This window comes from Halichoerus grypus, chromosome 4 (assembly GCF_964656455.1).
Source record: "Halichoerus grypus chromosome 4, mHalGry1.hap1.1, whole genome shotgun sequence".
NCBI classification, from domain to species: Eukaryota; Metazoa; Chordata; class Mammalia; order Carnivora; family Phocidae; genus Halichoerus; species Halichoerus grypus.
Window position 1 is genome coordinate 128,005,628 of NC_135715.1, and position 18,205 is coordinate 128,023,832.

At 37.4% G+C, this 18,205-nt stretch overlaps 1 protein-coding gene across 4 annotated transcripts in view; it reads right to left on the reverse strand.

Moving 5' to 3' along the window:
* Window positions 1-1,192: 1,192 nt before the first annotated feature.
* Window positions 1,193-18,205, reverse strand: part of GRB14 (growth factor receptor bound protein 14) — a 113,259-nt gene continuing 96,246 nt past the window's right edge. For 3 of the 4 annotated variants that reach the window (XM_036071207.2, XM_036071266.2, XM_078070916.1), the window contains 8 exons: window positions 16,211-16,321; window positions 15,923-16,018; window positions 10,378-10,458; window positions 5,348-5,464; window positions 5,185-5,257; window positions 4,950-5,037; window positions 2,700-2,793; window positions 1,193-1,436 (listed from right to left, as the gene is read on the reverse strand). In XM_036071207.2, the coding sequence (XP_035927100.1) occupies window positions 1,290-1,436; window positions 2,700-2,793; window positions 4,950-5,037; window positions 5,185-5,257; window positions 5,348-5,464; window positions 10,378-10,458; window positions 15,923-16,018; window positions 16,211-16,321 (807 nt within the window). In that variant the 3' untranslated portion in view covers window positions 1,193-1,289. The remainder of the gene's footprint in view (window positions 1,437-2,699; window positions 2,794-4,949; window positions 5,038-5,184; window positions 5,258-5,347; window positions 5,465-10,377; window positions 10,459-15,922; window positions 16,019-16,210; window positions 16,322-18,205) is intronic. The other variant, XM_036071235.2, reaches the window with a different exon arrangement.

Here is an 18,205-nt window from a genome sequence, read left to right on the forward strand (position 1 = left end):
TTTATGTAAAACCAAAGTATGCCTTTTTGAAATGTTTTAATAAAAAATCTTCCTACCTTTCCCACAGTGTTGTTAGAGGATCAATTAGAGGAGATAGGCATATTTCAAATGATTTTAATTTGATGTTTTTCTTTTCTTAAACTGTGAATAGCCATCCCACAAAAAGTAGGGGGAAAAAAAGAGTCACAGAATCCCAACAAAAACTTCCCAGATGGTCTCAGAGAGGTGATAAGGGAGGTGAGTGTTTTGAGTTTTTAAAACCTTTGGTTTCCATATTGATGTTGCCCAGGTAAGAAACTGAAAAGGGGTTAGGCAAAGAGAATAGCACAAATTTGCCTACTAGGAACTTTATAAATGTTGAATCTTTAATCTCACCAATTTTGATCAGGTTCATGATTGAGTAGTGAAAGGATCTAAAGAGCTTTCTGAAAGTTACAACAGGGGGCAAATGTAAAATATTAAGGTGACAACCGACATAGATTACAGGCCACAAGAAGCCATGTGCAAATTATATAAAGCCCTTCTATATCTTGATCATTTTCTTTGAAAAGATGGTTCCAGTTAATCTTTAAAAGAATGAAATAAAATGCAATCAATAATGTGCCACTAATAGGTAACAGTGTAAATATTAGAGTATAGTTAATAATTTAACAACCTAATAAAAGTCATCCTGAAAAAAACCCAACATATTTCAAAATAATTTTAAGTTGATACTTGGAAATATGATTTGATTTTAAGGTTATAATAAACTCAGAAAATATATAATTCAAAATACTTTTTAGTTTTATTAACAAGTTGTGGGTAGCTTTTTCAATTGAGAGCTTGAGATTTTATCATTCTTCTTCAGTTACAAAAAAAGTAGTGTAATTGAAATTCAGTCTGCAAATAATTCATCCAATTCATCCAGAACCTTCAAGTTTTTTTTTCATATTTTGTGTTTGAGAATTCAAATGCTACTCTAGTAAATGAGGACAGAAAGATGTTTTATATGCATATTTGACGAAAATACTATAGTTATGTAAAATCACACAAGAACACACCAAATCATTTTTTCTGAGGTTTAATTTTAACTAATGAATTTTAGATGATGAATGTAATGTCAATCCAAATCTTTGCTTATCTGCAATGCACAAGCTATTTTTTGTAACTTGTAGGTGAAATAGATTCTTTTCACCATGGCAACGTTTTCTCCCTTGTTTATGGTCTTTCTTTTTCTTTTCTTTTCTTTTTTTTTTTTTTTGTAGTGAGTCCTTTTTCTTCAACAGTTTAATAAGTCACTTCTGGTTTGGCTAAAGAGCAATCCTAGCACAATAATGTTTCAACTTGCAAGGAAGAACGCCCTTATTGAGTTGATAGAACTCCACCAGCTGGATTAGATCTGTAAATCTCGTGTGGCCATCATCCAGGGTGTGGAACAGTTCACCATCATCTTCCACCTATTGGAAGGAAAACAACAAACTGGTAAGAAGGACAAAAACCCACAAGGACAATCGTTCTCTATCACATACCGTGTCTTCATACACTAAAATGGACAAGTGGATGAAACTAAAGATAGTGAAAAAAAAAAAAAAAAAACCTTATGATGTGTTCACTTTTTTTCTATAACTTCACTTGTATACAGAAGAAATATCAGCTGACCCTAGGATCCACAGGGGGCTCTACTTTCTATACCTCAAATTCTCCCAACGTTCTGTAGTTAGAATAGTATGACTATTGTGAATCAACAGTGAGAAATCTGCACTATTCAGTGTAAAAGTAAACAAAAGATTTTAATGGTCCCACAGAAATTAATTTCCGTATCTGAATGTTGTCTATTTAACAGCTTCAATTAGTATATTAGAAACAAATATTCACGTAACTTCTACCCATAAATTGATTCTGAAGCAATCAAACATGTTAAGGGGATGACAGCTTCTTCTTCTTTTTTTTTTTCTGGCAGTGAGGTCTTGTGACATTAAACAACTCATATTCACCCAGGGACATTATTTACATACTCAGTGAAGTTGGTAAGATACTTCATATGGACTTTGGATAATTCCAAAAAGAGGCCATTCAAAAGGAAACACTAGCAAGGTAGCAATCTTATGTAAAACTTCCCTGAAAGTAGACGGAATCTCTATGCCACACTACCTGGTTCTGATACACAGATCACATGCATACACACATGCACACACACACACACACAGAGCATCAGCAGAAGCAACAAAAATCCCAAAGCCAAGTTGTGCCACCCAGAAACAGAATTACAGAAATTTTTGAAAAGTGCTCAGAATAGTTTAAATGTTTTCCGGTTCTGCAGCACCTGGGTATCTATCCATAATGATTAAAAACAAAACTAAGAAAACAAAAAAACATGTTTGAGATAAGAAAGGAGGAAGGGTTTGAAAATAATGGTTTTTAAAGAACTGCCAGTAGAATTCAGAAAGAATCTTTAGTGGCCTTTTAACAATAGGTGGCATGGGGTCTATACAATATTGGTAAATCATATTTCATGGAAAAAGGGAAATTTAATTTTTACAATTCCTGTATTTCTTATATTAATTCAGGCTCATAAAACCATTTCTGCCAAACTTAAGTCTAGTCAAAGCACAAGCTCCCCAGTTATATTTAATAAAAGATCCAAAGAAAACCAAAGTTTCCAAAAGCTTATGCATTAAGATCATCTCTAATATACGAATGTGAAATTACAAATTACTTACTGGTATAATTTGAAAATGCTTTATTTTTTGTCCATGACTCATTGACAGTACGAAAGTTTTGGGGTTACTCTGACTATCCCGTACCAAGAAAACTCTAAAGAGAGAGAAGGAATTTCAATATGTTTCTATATTTACTCATGTATTTCATAAAAATATAGCATGTAACAAATCCAGGAAATATATTTATAAATGTAGCCAAGAGTTTTCCTTTACTGTGTATTCAATGATGGGATTATCCAATGTGGTAAACAATATGGTATAACATAATCTTATACTAGAAAACTGTCATCAGTGCTAATTTCACTTTAATAGGATAAATACACAACCTGTTTGTCAGATTGTTCACTCACAATAAGCAATATAGTGCTGTGCTGACATCAATAATTAGTGTTATGTTCTTTTTCCATTGGAGAATTGGGTATTCACATGTAACACGTGTGTGCAGAGAATGGGGCATTAGCATATTATTACTTTAACTTCTGGGTTATGTTAGTCCCTGAAAAGAGAAAATTATTTAGAACGAAATCATTTTAAACCCCTCTTCAACACTAATCTCCCTTTATTTTCCGACTCTGGTTCCTATGTTACATATACATCGGAAAGTGAGAAATGAATATATTCTAAAAAATCAATCCGAAATCATCTATTAAATGTTTGAGTACAGTGCTTTAAGTAAAAGAAACACCCAAACAACACATATTTTAATCTTGAAGAATGCAGCAGAAAAGCCTCTATAATGTCAGGCTAGCAAAATCTAAGACATGGCCTAATGGCCTAAGAGAAAAACGCTGCCAGGCGTGGATTCTTATTTACTGGCAATACAGTGCAAAACCAGCTTCGTGTTAATTGTTGGCAAACAGATTGTGCAAACAATCCCCTCTGGTGACTCCAATACTAATCTCACTGTGCCTGGGCATGGAATTTGAGCCATCACAGATGTCGGATGAGATTATCCATTTCATTTGTACTGTGTGAGATTCCTACATTACATCACTGGGAGATGGGACAAAAGGGAGGTTCACTCATAAAGCAAGCTGTAATTCCTTCTCCATTCCCAAGCGGATCACCACTACCATCTAGTGGACTGCCTGGCATCATCACATCTTTCCAAAGGATTCTGCACCAACCCCCACCCCAATTTTTTATTAAAAAATTAAAAAAATAAAGATATTACCCTTCTTTTTGCAATTATTTCATTCAACTTATAAAAACTAGGCTCTGAAAATAGGGAAATTATAATCCTCCAAAACATTTTAATGATTCTTCATGATTTATTTCTCTTCTTGGTCTCATCAGATTGTAATTGTGCTGATTGTTGAAATTTACATCTAAAGAGACTGTGCTCCACATAGAGAAGTATATTAAAATCTCTTATTTAGAGTCTAGTGAATGCTGACTTGCTATTAATAATCGTCCATGTGAAGATGCATTTTTATCCAAATGTCAGTATTAAATCACCTTGAAATCTTGCCATCATCTTAAGCCAACCCTTGAAGATAAAAGACCCCATCACCACTTGTTTAAATTGATGCTGGTTTCATTTCTCATCCAAACCTCAATACAACCTCCTTGATTTGCAGTGCATTTGAAAAGGGAATTTAGCCAGTATTCCAGGAAGTACTTGAAATACCGAGTCATTTGAGAAAAAGAAAGCCCTTCAGATTGTAAATATTTTGTAATACAATTTACATTTCTCTTGTATCTCCCGTGGTACCCCCACTAAAAGATGACATGAGAAACACTCAAGAAGTACTCTTTTCATAGATTTACACTATTTTAAGCTGTGAAAATTTAGAGAAAATAGGAACGTAAACAGAGAGAAAAAAAATAAAACAAGCAGTCAAAATATATAAAAAAGAGTGTTTTAACTGAATACACTCTGCATCAAACTTAAAACTATATGGAACATGTAAGATTATGTCATGACACAAACCTTACTCTGGAATCATATGTTGTTGACACCTCAAAACAAGTTCAGTTTTAACTGAGATACTAGTAAGCACAGAATGAGTAATATTAGTAATTATTAGTTAACAGCAGAGCATCCTATTCAGTTATCTGTTCGTTTATGCACCAGTACTAAGCACACACGATGTAACGGGTATTATATAGATATGGCTAGGATATGATGGTAACCTCTAGAACAAAGTCACTTCTGTTTTACGATAAGCTGAAGTAAAAACTATGTGTATTAAGTAATTACCGATTCTAAGAGAAATCAAAATCACAACCATTCAAAATCAAACTTACCCATCCACAAGTCCTTGCTGAATAATCAATCGCTGAGCTTCATCTCTAGAAATTTTGTGGTGAAACCATGGCTGGGACCGGTGGATGGCTGAAGAAGTAAAATGGAGGAATACAGAGCTTTGTTTGAAATCCTCCCAATTTAATCACATATACTTTCTACCAGAGCTACCCAGTCACCTCACCCAAGTGCCCATCCATCCAGACATGCAGTCCCCGTGAATAGGCACAAACATACCCATGTTTGTGGCCGAGCTCTGGGAAGAGGCAGTTGGGCTACCGTGGGTGGCCAGGCGTAAACATCCTTTCTTCTGTGCAAAGAAAGGGGAAACAAATTTCAACTTTTGGGGTGAGATAAACTCAAATCATAAATATTGTGAAGAATGTGAAGCTATTTGTACCCTCCAAGCGAGTCCTTCTTCAACAGCGACTGAAAGAGCTTCCGTGGGATTTTCTATAACTCTGCTTTTCTGTCCTGAGAAGTCCATTGCTACGAGAGAATTCTCTGATATACTTCTCTGGGGGGAAAAAAACACACGTTTTTTACCATGAAAATATCTTTGAATGTTCTCTCTCAATGTTTTGCTGGCAATACATTTCCACTCTAGAATGTGATTCCAAAGGTGGCTGGTAGGAAATTTAAAAAGTCACAAGTGCATATTTAAGATAAAAAGGGTGCTATGAAATATTTTGGTTAAATAAGTTACACAATTATTTGTTAAGGTCACTGAATTAAGTGGTTGAGTAAAGAGATTAAAAGCTTTCAGAGTTAGCATGTCTTTCTCTTAAAAGAACCCTATCTCTTCATATTCTCTGGTAAAATGGGAAAACACCAATTTAGAAAGGAGTAACTCTTCCTGTGGCTAAAAGACCCACCACTTCTGAACTAATCTCTATTATGATTTGAGATTCACCCATTATCATTTAAATGTCAACCCTATCTACTGACAAAGCAGCTCTTTTATAAGATTCAAAATAGACAAAAGCTGTAACTTAGATTGACTTACATCACTTCTTGAGAAAGAAAGAGTACTCATATTGTATAATGGAACAAACTACAATATGTATTTTAAAACTGTATCACATCAATGTTCATCTTACTTAGAAAATAAAATTTAGCGGTGCCGGGCTGGCTCAGTCCGTTGAGCTCTGACTCTTGATTTTGGCTCAGGTCATGATCTCAGGGTCCTGGGATGGGGCCCCGTGATGGGCTCCACACTCAGTGGGGAGTCTGCTTGAGGATTCTCCCCTCTCCCCCAGCTCATGCCCATGCACATGTGCTAGCATCCTCTCTCTCCCTCTCAAATAAATAAATACATCTTTAAAAGAAGAAAAGAAAATTTAGTGAAATAATGACTCTACTAATTCCATAATATTAAAATTTCTATGATTTACTTATATGAATATATTTTCATCTGGTGAGGATGCACATGGAAAACGGAGAGCTGCAAAAATAAATCTGACTGACAAAAAAAGAACTGATATAGAAGGAAGACAACGCCAAGCAAACCTAATTTAAACAAATAATACAGTCTTCCTTTGGCATTACTTTTTGTCTTCATATTCTCTGAAGGGGAATATGTCCAAACCTGGACTTTAGTTTTACTTTTTGATTGTTTAGGGCTCTACTTTGCAACCATCTTTTTTAAAAAGAGTGCCATTCCCAGTCATGCATCCTAAAAAAAAGACAATTATCAAATCTCCAGTCAAGAGTCTCAGTCAGTTTGTAAGAAGTAACACTCCCCCAAAGGAAAAAACATTCAAAACCAGCAATGGACAATGTTTAACGCTTACTCCCCACTCATTAACAGAGGAGCGAAACCAAGAATGGAGTTCTAATGGTAAAGGAAGAGCTGGTGTGCCCCTGGAGATTCGTGGCTTAAGACCATTTCATATCTCTCCACATGGATTCAGACCTTCCTAGCTTGGTCTAAAAGACTAGTCAAATGTATGCTTAAAAGAACACCTCGTCCACGCAAAAAATTGGGGGGCTCACTTATCACTGCGTCATACATCCTATGTCATTAGCATTTGCTATCTCCTCTTTAAACCCTGCTGTAGTGGCCCACAGTCTTATTACGGTTCATCTGTATTTCCAGAGATCCGGCAGGCAATCTTTCATTTGTTACAGGAGCCTTTGTAACAGACAGCTGCTCTTTCCAGAAAGATGCTGTCCTTGTAATCTCTATCCGCTGTCACACCTTCGTTTGCCCTTCTCCCCGCGTGATCTTCTGTGCGGGGCTGGAGACTAGTCAGAAACACTGCTGCTTTGCGGACACTAATGAAAAGCCCTCACCTGTCCAAACCACAGAGTAACTAATCTCAATCATAATGATAGCTTTGTCCTTATAAGATCTCTACTTCACATGCCAAGATGGGCGTCGTAATCACAAGGTCCTGATAACATAAAGATACTGTTAGGAAAGAAAAATTAACATAACTGGTTGTTTTTGTTTGCCTACTATACAACAGGATAGAACGTAAAACGAGGTCCCATGTTCCATAATTACTTGACATTAGTAGGGAGTCTACAATACAAATAAATATTTTCATTTGCTACATTAACTACATCAGGGAAAACACAGGAATATACCAAATGGCTCCTACTGAATAGCAGGTGGTGGATGAAAAATTAATAGTTTACCTTTGGTGGACAAAGAAATAGAAGTGAAGCGGAATCTGACTTGAACTCAAAAGGTCATTTTCAGCTCAATTTCTTTCACATAAGAAAGCAGTGTTGATAACATTCAGAATCAGTGTATTTCTCAAATATTGGTCCCTTTTTCTAGCTCTTTCTTCTGGTGGAATGAACAGGGCAAGCCCTGGAAAAGGGTCCATGATTTTAATGACATCCCCCATTTTAATGACATCTTTGTTTTTTCAAGAAAGAAGGGGCCTGGGTGCACCCTGGATTCTCCAGGCCACACTCTGAGATCAGATCCAGTCACTCCTAGCGAGCTTTGGACACGAAATGTTTTTCAGGTAGTGTAGGCTGGTGGCGACGAGCAGCCAACACTCTCTGTCACCCCATTTGAAAGATGTAGATAAACCTGCAGCACGGTCCTTAGCAAGAGGGCACAGGAGTTCCTGATATCATTCTGTCTGCTTCATAAGGTGTCAGAGGACATAAGAGATGTAATCGATCCCCGAACTTATGCAACTGTCCCCCTTGTTTCACACTGCAGGATACCAGTGACTAAACCAAGGTCACATGGGCAGCTTATGGTAAAAGCAGTGACAGATAGACTCTTTCCAGGTTCTTTTGTGTACCACAGAGGGGGAGGTACAGGGAAGAAAGTGCAATTTTCAACGTCTACCTCAGGGTCAAGAGTGAGGAGTAATAAGGACTTGAGTAGACTAGTTTTCCCCATCCCCTCTCTCCAGTAAGGGCCATACTAACACATGCTCCTTTGTGCTGAAAAGGACCACATATTTGGCTTCCTGAAACAACTGCTGATGATTCTCATTTCAAAGGCAGATAGGGGTGGCCATGATGCGCTGTATATAGTGGTGTAAGACTTTTTTTTTTCTTATTTCCCTTCTCAAAATGTATCCCTGGAGAAATTAAGAATACTGTTCCTTTAAAAATATATAACTGAAGTATACTCAGTTTTCTATGATTCTCACTGAAGACAGTGTCTGGAAGAAAACCAGCCGACGCAGGTGAGGAACACTGGCATCCATTATATAGGTCACTGGTTCTTCTGTGATAACCGAGAAAGGTGGGACTCTGTATAGACATCAAAGTAAACATAAATACCTCCCCAAATATCTCAGTTTCCTTCATGTAAGTTAAGAAGAGTGGAGATATAATTCTCCAGTGCCATTCTGTTTGATCTTGACAACTGCCATACAGGACAGCCAGGTCCTACTACACAGGCCCCCTACAAAATCCCTAAATTGCCAACCAGATTCACTCAAGAAGTGTCTTTCCCTATACATGGTGCTGAACAAGCAAAGTCACACTAACCAAACTGCCATGTACATAGTGATCAACAATAGGGCCACTTTCAGTGGAAAGTGGCAAGACTAATACCATGCTTATATGCTAACGACAGCAATGAGACTCTACAGTACTTTGTTTATGACATTTTTTCCCTATGATTAAGAGGACACTAGGCAACTGCCTCCAAACGTATGGCTGCTATTAACATGCTCATCCTAATAACTTTAGACTCTAAAAGAAATTTAGAAGGATTTAGAAAAGGATTAAGATAATAAAATCCATTATTCTTTATATACATGTGGATTGAAAGATAAAGGTAAGCTGACAAATTATACAAATACTCACCTAAAGCCACTGCTTTTATAAAAATTCATTCCAGTCTGTAGTTTCTTATTTTAGGGCTTAAAAGTAATATGATACAAAGATGAAAAGTTACTCTTCCATAACCTAAAGCAACGTAACTCCAGAATTGGTGTTCTTTTTTCCCTATTAGTCTATCAGACTTTGTAATCAACATTATTTCATGCCTCATTCCTAGAACTGAGCATTTCACCTGCTACATTACATGTGGGGAAATGCGCCTTCCTTGGTCACAGCCATGAGGAGCACATTTTTAACCTAAGTGGAAATGCTGCGTGTTAGCTGATTTGTAACACAGGCACATACACCCAAATTCCTAATACACTCAGTATTAAAGAGCAAGAGCAAAAATAGCTGAACATTTTAACTTTTAAGTGCAGAAATAAATTTCTTGTGTTAATGCACAATAAATTAAAATTAAATTCTAAAGAAGGGAAAAGATACGTCTGTGTGTATCTGCAAATAAACGTTCAAGTTGCAGTTAGTATAAATCTGAGAAATGGTGTTAGATGTAATGTAACACACAAGCTATATTTTGGCTTGCGGTTTTTGGGTTTCCTGAAGAGCAGTTTGCTTTTCAAGGACCTAGACCTTAAAAAATTTTATTGTTAGAAGCCCAGGATGCAAAAGAGCTCACCTGTGTATAGTGCAGCTTTTAGAATTCCAAACCACTGGCTTTGGTTTATACTAGGCTATGACAATTCCAGAATCAATATTAAAATAAACCCACAACCAAAATCAATAATTAAGGAAACATCTACAATCCCAAGGAAAACATTCTAAAAATTATATTAAAATTTAATCCTCAAATGTTGTAATGACACAGAATGATTCACATAACACTTTCAAATATTTACAGATTTTCTTTAACATATGACATTATCTATTTTAAGCGAATACTTCATGATACTCTACTGCTGTGACTCGATCACATAGGCTGCAATCCTGTGAAATCCAAGAATAAATAATTCAGTAGCATTATGTTAGGATGGTGTCAAAGACTTACTTTAGTTGACCAGAAGGAAAGTACGTAAATGTACTGCAATGTACATTTATAATACAATATTATTGCAAATTGATATAATGTAAATATAAAATATATAGATTAATGAATATGGTCCTTACCATGGGTGAGACACTCTGAGAACTGCAGCCACTTCTACCTTGATAGGGATGCATGTAATTCTGGTACAGCTGCATGCCATACTGCAGACAAATAAATAAAAACACAGTCCCATCACTTTCACTACACAGGTAGCTCGGGGGAAAAAACTCAATACTCGAATTGGTTACATATCATAATATAAGAAACAAAAATTTTAAGCTTTCCCTAAAACAAATTGGTAAGGCAACCATAATTTTGAAAGGTAAGCTTTTACTGCCTTACAATGATACATTTAAAAAGACTGTTTTGGGGGGCCCCTGGGTGGCTCAGTCGGTCGAGCGTCTACCTTTGGCTCAGGTCATGATCCAGGGGTCCTGGGATGGAGCCCCGCCTCAGGCTCCCTGCTCGGCGGGGAGCCTACTTTTCCTTCTGCCTGCCACCCTCCCTGCTTGGGCGCTCTCTCTGACAAATAAATAAATAAAATCTTAAATAAATAAAATAAAATAAAATAAAAAGACAGAGTTTTTTACTTGAAACCACACTTAAGGTCTAGCTTGCCAGTATAAAGATCTGTAACTGACATTCCTACTCATTCTTAGCACCAAAACCACTTGGAATGGTATATCACCTAGTGAAAAGAGAGCTCACTTGCGAAGGATGTCAGACTTTATGGAACAAGGAGTCTGAAAACCTTACACGCATCTTAAGCAAAACAGAGTAAAATTCACCATAACTCTTCAATGACTGATTGACGAATTACATCATCTCTTCGGCAAATCCATAAACCTGGCCCTACGTTAAAGATTCTTGACACTGCAGTATCCTCTACTCACAATACTCTCAGCGCATTGTTTAATTTTTGGCTTTAAATTCAGGGAAATCAAAATGGCAGGGATCTCACACAAAGGGTCACAAAATACAATGTAAACTGCAGTAGAAGAAAAATGCAGCATCTTTATTTTCAGGAAGTAGCATCGCAAGACTCAGCTGCCAGGCTACTATTGGAAAGTGGGTCTGGACTGTATGTGGATTACTAGGTTTGAGAAAATTAAGAATGCTAACTGCCATGACCAAACTTATTGTGGAGGGCTCACCATCTGAAGCTATAAGGTACTCCCCTCAGATTTAATCCACTTTGTTTAAAAAACAAAAAACAAAAGAAAAAGAATACAAAGCAAAACCACAATGGGACAGAGAGGCCTTTACATTTCTTTTCTTTTTTCTGGCTACCCTCAACCATTCTATTTCACAGAGCCACAATGAACTTGGAAGAAGGTCCTATATAAAAGAGATTGAGGAGACACCATGGAATCCAATCTCAGCCTTAGGATGAATTCCATTTAAACATTCCAACAGAGCTGTTTCTCTACTGAAGACTATTTCCTTAAAAGCAATTCCAGCAAAGTGGATCTATTTGGTAATTAGGCAGAAAAATCAGAGGGTGGCGTGGAGAGTCACTGTTTCCAAGATTTTGCTTTTAACATGACTACAAAAACCCACATTCATTTAAAATTCTCTCTATTGACTTCTTTATCCAATTATTTCCCAACTTATAAAAATTATTACAGTTTGATTGACATTAATGGGACCTAATGAAATTTACTTTAAATCAACCCTAAACCAACCATAACTATCAAAAGAAGAGAGAGGAGTTTAATTCCTAGTCAAGTTCATTTTGGAGACTATACAATAACCTCTAACCAATTCTTTCACAAGGTACATGCATGCTGTTTGGTTGCCTTTTATTTATCTGCAGTGAAAAGCCAGCTACCTACTATTAAGCCTGTTTCCTTCAAAGATGTATTGTCCCTGATACCTGTAGTGTTAGGTAGTTGCTTCTGTGCTATTGGTAGTCTTTAGGGGGCATTTAACTCTGGCGGAGGGGTAGGGCATGAATCGCCTTAAAATGGCCCCGTCCTACAGAGGGGCAGACAAGGGACCAAATTACGGAAGAAGCTAGCAGAGTTCTACTTGAAGGGAAGGGAAGAAGACAACATGTAACCAGGACACTGTACGTGAACAATTCTCAGATTTTCTATGAATCTACATATAACTGTTATTTCTCCAAAGAGGACAGGAGGATCTTCCTCTGCTACTACATGAACAGTTCACATGTGTGTATGAACAAGAAAAGGAACTAAAAATAAAACAAGAGGCCAAATTCTTGGAGGAAGCAGGATCTAGTAAATAGTGTGTGAAGAAAATCCGGGGCCCTTTCAGTCCAGTCAACATAACAGACTCGTCTGTCCCTGCACCTCCCACTAAGCACAGTGATAAACTGGAAATACAATAGACAACCAGAGTCGAAAATCCAAAGATACCTCTAACACCATGTGAGTCCAGTGCACCAGCCAGCGGGATGAAGCAAGTGCCCGGCTGACGACAAGCTGCAGGGGAAACCACCTGACTCCCTTATTAGAGTCCTTCAAATGTGTCTGTGCTAGCAAGCCCTGGCTTCCTGTATCTGGATATTTTAAAGGGTAAAGCAGATCATATCACTTTCCCATTTGAAAGTGTTTGGTGGTTTATCATTGCCTCCAGGATAAAGGTTCTCCTTGATGCCTGCCTCCCTCTCTGCCTTACCTGGAAAAGATTTACCACAATTAAAAAAGGAAAAAAAAAAAAAACACAGGGAAAATGGATGGGGTAGGTAGAATAATGGCCCCCAGAGATGTCCACATCCTAATTCCTGGAGCCTGGGAATATGTTAGGTTACCTGGCATAGAGGAATTAATGTGGCAGATACAATTAAGGGTGCTAATCAGCTGATATTGAAATTAGGTGATTATCTAGGTGGATCCAATATAATCACAAGGGCCCTTAGTAAGTGGAAGGGGGAGGCAGAGAAGAGAAGGAAGTCGCAGCATGAAAAGGTCTTAGCTCGACATTGCTGGTTTTGAGGGTAGAGAAAGACCATGAGCCAAGGAATCTAGGCAGCCTGTAAAGTCTGGAAAGGGCATGAGAAATGGATTCTTCCCCAGAGTCCCCGGAAGGGACTGCAGGTCCTTGGACACCTTGCATTTAGGCCAATAAGTCCCATTTCAGACTTTCTGAATGACAACAGTGTAGGATAATAAATTTGTGTTGTTTTAGGTCACTAAAGTGGTAGTCATTTGTTACAGAAGCCATTGAAACTAATACAACAGACCATCTTTGAGTTGGACATTTGTGCCTTGAAAGAGGCTTCAAAAAGATCAAATGAAAAAAGAAAAAAAGTGAGAAGGGGACAATCTTCCAGGAACAGCATTCTGGATATGGAAGGATCAAAAAAAAAGCTTTTAGTATATTTCACCAATTCTTGGACACATGCTTCCTTTCAAATTTAACATTCATAAAAATTTGCCTTAACTATAGCATCTTATATTCACTGTGGACCAAGTGACTTGTCACTGCCTGAAATGTTTGGTGAGATCAAGAAATCATTTGCATCAAACCTTGCAGAAGGGCTAGAAAGACAATTCCAGAGACCATGGCAGCGCACCTGTCTAAGTTCGGCCTCCTTGAAGCTCTTGGCAGCACAGAGTGAGATAGTCTGTATGAAATATGGGTAGCCATGGATCTGAGATAAAAATGATTCGGGAAAGCTAGACTTAGAACATGAAGTTTTAGAGATGCCTCTCATAATTTATTTCATATATATGTGTGTGTGTGTGTGTGTGTGTGTGTACACAAAATTGATAAACGATGAAAATCTACACCTATAGACCTAAATAAATCTAAAGTAACTAAATGAAAATAAAAATCACAAGGGATATGAAAGCATCATATCATAATTTTATTGGCATATTTCTTTTCTTTCTACTTATACAAAAAATAATGGTATCCTCGTAAAATCAGTGGCATTAAAGGAAGTGTTCTTACCACCTGCTTCGGAGTTGGGTGTCTGACCTTGAGATCAAACTAGGAGGGAGGAAGCCTTGACTAACCAGGTTGGAAAGCATCTTCTTTACTAGCCTAGCCTGATTTCCAGAGTTCTGCTGGAAGGAAAGAGAAAACCAGAGACCTCAAGGTATTTTCTGACTATAACTATGTCGGGTTTAAGTATTCCAAAACGTGTCAGCCTCTTCATCTGCAAAAGAAGAGGACTGGATGAGGTCACTGGTTCTTAGTCAGACAAACACCTGGAGTTCACTCACTAAATCGGGATCCCCAAGGATGGGGCTGGGGACACAGAACTTCAGAATACTCCTCAGGTGATTCCAAAGCACATCCTGAGTTAACTAGTTATTACCTACTTGACTGGTTGGTTCCCAACACTCTCTAAAGTTCTTTTCTTTTCTTTTTTTTTACATTTTATGACAATGAGAGCAACATAGAAGCAATTACTTACCATGGGGGTTTCAAAGAATCAAGACTTCTAAGCTTTGTTGAAACCAAAATCATGACAGTCATTTAACAGTAGACTATTTGAAAAACAAACCTGTTGTAAAAAGGTAACTACAATGGCTATCTGCTATAACAGCAAAAGAAAGCAAATTTCAGAGTTAATCCAAAAGCTTCCTTTAAGCCATTTAAAAATAGGGAAATCCTATACAGACAGACACAGATATGGATGGTTGCCAGGGGCTGGAAGTAACTGCTTAATGGGTATGCAGTTTTCTTTTGATGTGATAAAAATGTTTTGGAGCTAAAAGCTAGCTAGAGGGGGTGGGTGCACGACATTCTGAATGAACTAAATGGCACTGTATTGTTCACACAGTTAAAATGAACACAGCTAATAATATGCTCATCATATTAGCACAGCTGATTAAAATAGTTAATTCAGTTATTTTATGTTATGTGAATTTCACCTCAATTAAATAAATTAAAATAATAAAAACTAAAACGATCTTCCCAACCTGGTATGACAACTAATAATTCTGATTCTGATTATTCTGCACTTCTTCAAAGGGAAATGGTTGATAATTTTTATAATTATGAAGTTGAGTTAAATTTACTAACATACAAGTTTTGAAATTAAATGTGTTTTCTGTACGTTCTAGAAGAAATCATTCTATGTCTTTCTTCCCCACGTAACTTTTAGAACATTCTTACTCCCTTCAACATGCTCCCCAGTAAACTATGCTTACTTAAGTTGTAATTTCTACTTAACACAAAGGTTGATGTTTTAATAGTATATTACAGTAAAATTTGCATAATAATTTGAAGTAAACTAGAAAGCAATTTATACAACACTTAAACGAAATGTAAAACAACTGCACTAAGCATAGCTAGGTGCGCACATTTTAAAATACACGTCATGTTGGATTGATCGCAGTATCTTAAAAATGTAGACTGAGTCAGGTATAGAAGTTTTAATGAGTTATACTAGCTATAATATGTAATAACTTGAAAAAAATAAAATTCAGAGCATTTCTAAAAATGGAATACTTACTCTACATGCACAAGATAAATGCATTTAGGCTCTTCCACTCTACTAATGTTTATCTTTCAGATTAAAAAAAAAAATACATACATTTGGATACATGGACTTATAGTGAGTCTTCGCATTTTGAAATACAGACATTTTCAAACTTTGATGGCACTCACAGCATTAATAGAAATTCACGCCCGCAGTGAGATTACCTTAAGCAATCTAATCGCAGTCACCCAGCACGTCCTACTCTGCTCTTCTTCTGCACAGAGCATTTTCAGGTCTCGGGGCCCTCCCGCTTTGTTAGGCTAGAAGGCCACAGCACATTGTTTATCGTTAATGCATATCTTGAAGGTAACACCTGTTGAAATAAAAGCCACTAAAATTCTCCTATATATAAGAGAAAGCTGTCTCTTTTTTAAAAGAAATTAAAAGAAACCCAAGCTTACCTAAAAGGCTGAGGCTTGCTTTATTCATCTATCAAAATATTAAGCCTGTACCTTAAAGCAGAATCCATAGTTAGTCGGTGCTCCGTGTTTTTTTTTGCCTGCCAGGGACACATAAATATCACTATTGCCAAATTCGCTGAAAAACTGCAAATGCCGGGGTTCCTTTAAAAAGATACAGATGTGAGTGTTGAAATGAATCCATACTTTTGCACAATCTCTTTTGTATTTCTATTATATTACACAATTTCTACCTTGGCAAAAAATTATTCCAAACAATGGCACAGAAACAAAAAGGGAAGAAAAATGAAGTTACTATATCCGTCAAGAACCAGGAGCTTGATACAATATTATTTGAAAAGTGGTTTATCATTTAACTGCCAATATATGCAAAAATTTTTATCTTCCTATTTTAAAATTTTTCTCTTTAACCACCATTTCAGGAATCTCAGGGAGAGAAGGCAGCAAAGAATGGCTTTTGAAAATGTTTTCCTGGTCCAGGTTTCAAATAATGGTAGTTCAGCAAAGACAAGAAGGGTGGTTTGAGCTTCCACAGCAGTCAGAGAAGAAAAAGAAGAAAGAGACGAGGACTCCGGCTTTGTTTAGCAAAGGTCCCCGCTCACACGTGGGCACCGCCCAGGACACCACAGCCGGCAATGAAATAGGCGGCGTCACTACCTTCCGTACGAAAACAAGGAGGCCTGTACAGATGAGTTCCGGGAAATTACCTGGCAGTGGAATGTGTCTGGTTTTCAAGGTAAAGTGGAATCATGAACAGCTGTTTCTTCTCTGGGAGATCCATGAGATTTAAAGCTGGCCATGGGAAATCACTGGGTCATATTATTCTGTGATTTAATAACTTGGAGAAGTGCTTAATTCTGGGGTTGGTTGTATAATCAAAACCGACCAAAATGCATTTGTTCTTTAGAACCTTGCTACTAGTAGTGTGGTCCCCGACCAGGAGCACAGACATCACCTGGGAGCTTATTAGAAATGCAAAAATCTGTGGCCCCACCACAGACCTACTGAATCAAAATCTGCATTTTAACAAGATCCCAGGTGATTCATAGGCACTGAAAATTGAGAAGCAGTGCTCTAAAACAAAACAAAACCGAAAAGACAGAAAACCCAGAACATTCAGCAATTTGAGCAACCCATTCAAATCCAAATCCAAAAAAATTTCAGTCATTTACCAGCGGGCTATTCCATCCCTGATGATCGGAAGAGCGAGAGTTTCTGTGTATGTCACTGTCCTCTGTGTGTCACTGTTCTTAGGCATTTTGATCTAATGAATGACTACAGTTCCCATCTCCATGGGAGAATAAGGCAGAAAAGAAAACTGTTGAAAGAGACCCAGCCTAGGGCCCTTGGAACAAGGGAAGAGGAAGGAGAAAGGTACTCTTACTGTCATGGCCTTTAAAACTATTTTTTGATAGAAACTGATTTGCTAGTAAAAATGTCTGATTCCTATGAAGAAAAGATAAAACCAGCCCTGTCCACTGACACTGTAGAAGTCAATGTAGCTGAGTCCTCTGGATGTAAGAAGAAAAGGCAGCTTGAGAAACTCTAGAAGGCATGATGAATCTCATCTCTTGACTGATTTTTGCTCCATTAGTGCAGACAGAGCAAGGCTTATGATACTGTAAGACTAAAAGCCTGGGCTGGCATGGTCAGCAAAGGCTACGCACGCATGTGTGTATACAAGGGGAGAGTGGGAGAAAGGCGTACTTAGACGTTTCTCTGTAAATAAAAGTCAGAGCCACATCTCCAAGGCTTGTAGCAGTGGTTAACTAACTCCCATGCAGCCCACATCTTCAGAAAGTACAATAAATCAAGACCTTCTCACAGAAAAAGGACAGGAAATGGTCTCTTTCCCAGGCAGAAATGTCATATCAGACATTAGATAACATGCATAATTTATATCAAGGTCATAATCCTTGAGGTTACCTAATACCTTGTATTTCTTTTTTTTTTTTTTTTTTGAGGGGAAACTGAAAATCATTTTCATGTATAGACTGTGGAACATGAGCTCATTAGACACAGGCTAGA